Genomic DNA, 4,455 nt, shown 5'->3' with positions numbered 1-4,455 from the left:
AGTCTGGCCCCGCCCTTGGGGAGCAGCCACCCTGCCCCGTTCGGAGGATTCGGGGGCCGGAAGTACTGTGGAAGTTGTTTTTCTCTTTCAAAGGCTAAGAAGCCCTTCCTGCCCCTGCCCTGGCTGAGCACGTTGATAAGGTCTCCCCAAGCACTGCGGATCACGTCCTCGAAGTGCAGAAAAGGAAACAAGCTCAAGAGATAGCAACGAGCTGGTCCAAGCCCCAACCGTCCCACGTTCTTATTCCTTTGAGCTACAGCGCATTGTGGGCCACACCACCCTGAGACATGCCAAATTAGTATTTCTCCTTAAGTCCCATAGCTACCTTTTGAGTTGGTTGATAATACTGCATCGTGTGCATGTTAAAAGTATTACTTTGTGAAGAGCAAACATCAAGCAAGTCTTACTGGAGCCCTGGGTTGGGTACTTAAGGCTCAAAACAAGCTGTGAGCCCCACACGGTGGCTCACGCTTGTCATCCCAGCTCTTTAGGAGGCAGAGGCGAGAAGATTGCCCGAGCCCAGGGGTTCAAGACCAGTCTGAGCAACTTGGCGAGACCTCCTCTCTACAATAAAATAAAAAAGTTAGCCGGCCGTGGTGGCGTGCTCCTGTGGTTCCAGCTACTTGGAAGGCTGAGGCGGAAGGATCGCCTGAGTCTAGCAGGTGGAGGCTGCGGTGGCCATGAGCCTGCCGTGGCACTCCAGTCTAGGTGACACAGTGAGACTCCAACTCAACAAAACAAAACAAAACAAAAGCAAACCGTGGTCTGGTTTTCCTACATCTGGCAGCTCCGGCCCCATCACACCCAGCCCAGGAACTCAAGCCTGCAGCCACCAGACCTATAAGAAAGATAGGAGGAGCCCAAGGCTCAGGGACACTGGGGCAGGCCGGAAGAGTCTCAGAGAGGAAGGGGTGACACCCCCCACTTGGGAGGGGCCCCCAGTGGGTTGCTGAAGCGTTGTGAGGAGGAAGTGAGAGGAGGAGGTGAGGTGCCGCCAGGAGGTGAGCTGGCTGGGGAGGACAAGGGCTGGGCCTGGGGCTGGGCCCTGTGCTGGCCTGGCCTGTCACTGCAGGGCCTCGCCCCTGCCTCAATAAAAGAGCAGACATGGGGGCATGGTGAGATACCCTGAAACCTCCTCCAACCCCACAGCCAAGCCCTGGATCTGGGCACTGGCTGGATAGGAACCCAGGCCCCCCGGCTGGCCAGGAGTGGCCCCTCACGCGGGTTCTCCCCACGTTTCTCAGCCTGTGGCATTGAAGCTCTGGGACACCATGGCCCAGGGCCTGGGGGAAAACCTGGCGCAAGCTTCAGAGCTGCAGGATGACTCTAGCTCTCTGGGGTCCGACTCCGAGATGAGCGGGCCCGGCCCGTATCGCCAGGCTGACCGCTATGGCTTCATTGGGGGCAGCTCAGCAGAGCCAGGGTAAGTGGGGCAGGGATGAGGGATGGTGGGTGCTGGGACTGAGGATGGGGGCAGAGGGCTGCACTCTGGAGTAAGACTTAACTTTGGGGGGTCCAGGGAGGGTCTGGCAGTAGGGAGTGGGCTGAGGATTCAGCCAGTATCACCCCTCTTCAGGATCCAGGTAGAATCCTAAGGTGGGAAGAGTGGAAGGAGGAGGAGGGGTCCCTGTATGTCTCTGACCCCAACCTCCAAGGGCTTGCACCCACCCCTGGGGCAGAATATTCTTCCCCTTTTAATCTCTGGCCCAGAAATCCCGCAACCAAACTGTAGGATCCACACCTCCTCCCCATCTTCCCCAAACTACAGATAGGAATACAAGGCCCGATATAGAAACTTGCCCCAAGTCCCACAGCGGCTCAGAGACAGAACCAGATTCAAATTCAACCACCTGGCTTCCAGTCCAGGGATCTATCCAACCAGCTTCCCCTATGAATTATCTGCGTCCCTGGGCTGAGTGACAGCCAGCCTGCCCCTCCCCCAACACATACCCACTCACCCCTGTCTCTCCTGCTTCTGCCCCCATGGGAGCCACATCCTTTCCCGTCCCCATGACAACCATGGCAGCTCCTGGGTCACAGGTCACCCCCCAGGGTCCCCAGCCATCCTCAGGGCCAGGACAGGACTCAGTTGGGTAGCCTGGAGGAGGATGGCAGGCATGGGTAACAACTGCCTGGAAACCTGTGCCGTGTGCCCCAGGCCCGGTCACCCCCCTGCAGACCTTATCCGCCAACGGGAGATGAAGTGGGTGGAGATGACCTCGCACTGGGAAAAAACCATATCCAGGCGGTACAAGAAGGTGAGGGGGAGTGGGTGTCCCCTCCCCGGCCTCCTGGGCTCCTTCCCCTTGACCTCGGCCCGCTCCTTGGCAAAACACACCCATGCTGTGTCCCAGCACCTCCCGCTTTGCTCCCTGCCACCAGACGTGGCCCCTGGCCAATGATGAGCTGTGCCCGGGGCCTGCCGACGGGAACAAGGGTGACCGCCCTCTACCCCACAGGTAAAGATGCAGTGCCGGAAAGGCATCCCCTCAGCTCTGCGGGCCCGGTGCTGGCCCCTGCTGTGTGGAGCCCACGTGTGTCAGAAGAACAGCCCTGGCACCTATCAGGTGAGGAAGTGGGCAGAAGCCCCGCCTTCCCTTCCCCTCTCCCAACACCTTCGAGCCCACCTTCCTGCCCACCCACAGGAGTTGGCAGAGGCCCCTGGAGACCCACAGTGGATGGAGACCATTGGCAGGGACTTGCATCGCCAGTTCCCTCTGCACGAGATGTTTGTATCGCCCCAGGGCCACGGGTACGAGACCAGGGATGTCCGGGACCCCCGGCCCCACGACCCCCGAGGGCTTTGGTCTGGTCTCCCCACCCCAGCCGCACAGTCTTGAGTCTCAGGGGACCCAGCGAGGCCCAGGGAGGCTGAGACCTGGGCCGAGGCCACCAGAGGGTGGGAAAGGGACGCCTGGAGGGTTGACCCTTAATGGGGTCTTCTGACACAGGCAGCAGGGGCTCCTGCAGGTACTCAAGGCCTACACTCTGTATCGGCCGGAACAGGGCTACTGCCAGGCCCAAGGACCTGTGGCTTCTGTGTTACTCATGCACCTGCCTCCGGAGGTGAGTGACTCCCACCCTGCTCCAAGAACCGGAGACCCTGACCCCTGGACCCCAGTGACCTAGGTCCTCAGTGACCCCTCTACTCTGGACTTGTGACTCCAAGCCCAGGAACTCAGGCCTCAGGGACCTGGGATCCTTGACCCCTGGACCCTGTCCTAGTGACCCAGGGCCTCATGACTGCCAACCTCAGTGACCTCCAGTGACCTAATGACCTTGACCCCAGGAGCCTGGGACCCTTGACCCTGACCCTTACCCAGTGATCTAGGAGTCTGGATGTTATCACTTTGGCCTCATGACTCCTGATTCTGAACCCTGGGATTGTGACCCGTGAGCCTGACGACCCCAGGAACCCAGGACTTGAACTTGGGGACCCTCCCAGCCCTTGCCCAATGAGCTCCAACCCTGACACCCTCAAATCCAACACCTTGAGCCCTGTCACTTTCAACCCAGTGGAGGGCCCTGACTTGGGCAGAGAAGGGGGCTTCTGGTAAGAGACCCCCAGCAGGGCTCGGTGGCTCAGCCTGTAATCCCAGCACTTTAGGAAGCCGAGGTGAGTGGATTGTCTGAGCCCGCGGGGTCGAGACCCGCCTGGGCAACTTGGCGAGACCTCATCTCTACAATAAATAAAAAATTAGCCGGGTATGGTAGCACGCACCTGTAGTTCCAGCTACTTGGAAGGCTGAGGCGGAAGGATCGCTGGAGCCCAGCAGGTCGAGGCTGCGGTGGCCGGAAGCGGCCACTGCACTCCAGTCTGGGTGACAGAGTGAGACTCCAACTCAAAAAAAAAAAAAGAAAAAAAAAGACCCCCCCAAAGACTGAGTAGATTAGGAGTGACACGGAATCCAGGCTGCTGATGGTGCCCAGACCCTCCTCTGTGTCCCTGTCCCCTGTCCTGCCCCGCCCCACGGTCCCTTCCAAGGTGGGCACTTACAGGCCTGCGCCCCCTCCTCCAGGAGGCCTTCTGGTGCTTGGTGCAGATCTGTGAGGCCTATCTCCCCGGCTACTACGGGCCCCACATGGTGAGAGGCTGGGATGCGGGCTGGAGCAGGGGGAAGGGGCCTGGCATGTGGGTGGGAGCCTGGGGACTCAGGGGGGCAGAGCCCCAGGGTCTGGAGCTGATGGACGTGGCCACAGGAGGCTGTGCGGCTGGACGCTGAGGTGTTCACGGCACTGCTGCGACGGCTACTCCCGCGTGCACACAAGCACCTACAGCAGGTGGGCGTAGGGCCCCTGCTGTACCTGCCCGAGTGGTTCCTGTGCCTCTTCGCCCGCTCTCTGCCCTTCCCCACGGTGCTGCGTGTCTGGGACGCCTTCCTCAGTGAGGGTGAGTGGGGCGGCCGGTGGCTGGGAGCCTCGCGTCCAGCACTTTGGGGGTGGGGGGGAGGAGAC

At 60.4% G+C, this 4,455-nt stretch overlaps 2 protein-coding genes across 2 annotated transcripts in view; one reads left to right on the top strand and one right to left on the bottom strand.

Moving 5' to 3' along the window:
* Positions 1 to 264, bottom strand: part of PPP1CA (protein phosphatase 1 catalytic subunit alpha) — a 3,727-nt gene extending 3,463 nt beyond the window's left edge. Inside the window, exon 1 of the mRNA XM_021708143.1 lies at positions 258 to 264. Coding sequence (XP_021563818.1) covers positions 258 to 264 — 7 coding nt within the window. The remainder of the gene's footprint in view (positions 1 to 257) is intronic.
* A 927-nt stretch (positions 265 to 1,191) lies between these two features.
* On the top strand, positions 1,192 to 4,390 carry TBC1D10C (TBC1 domain family member 10C; the record flags this gene model as incomplete). The annotated part of the gene is made up of 7 exons (XM_021708144.1): positions 1,192 to 1,423; positions 2,159 to 2,258; positions 2,460 to 2,567; positions 2,646 to 2,752; positions 2,952 to 3,066; positions 4,020 to 4,085; positions 4,201 to 4,390. Coding segments are annotated over exons 1-7 (838 nt in total), but the record flags the coding sequence as incomplete, so codon positions are not given.
* Positions 4,391 to 4,455: the final 65 nt, after the last annotated feature.

This window comes from Carlito syrichta, unplaced genomic scaffold (assembly GCF_000164805.1).
Source record: "Carlito syrichta isolate Samal-C Ts95f unplaced genomic scaffold, Tarsius_syrichta-2.0.1 Scaffold131023, whole genome shotgun sequence".
Lineage (NCBI taxonomy): Eukaryota > Metazoa > Chordata > Mammalia > Primates > Tarsiidae > Carlito > Carlito syrichta.
This window is presented reverse-complemented; position numbering and strand designations above follow the sequence as displayed.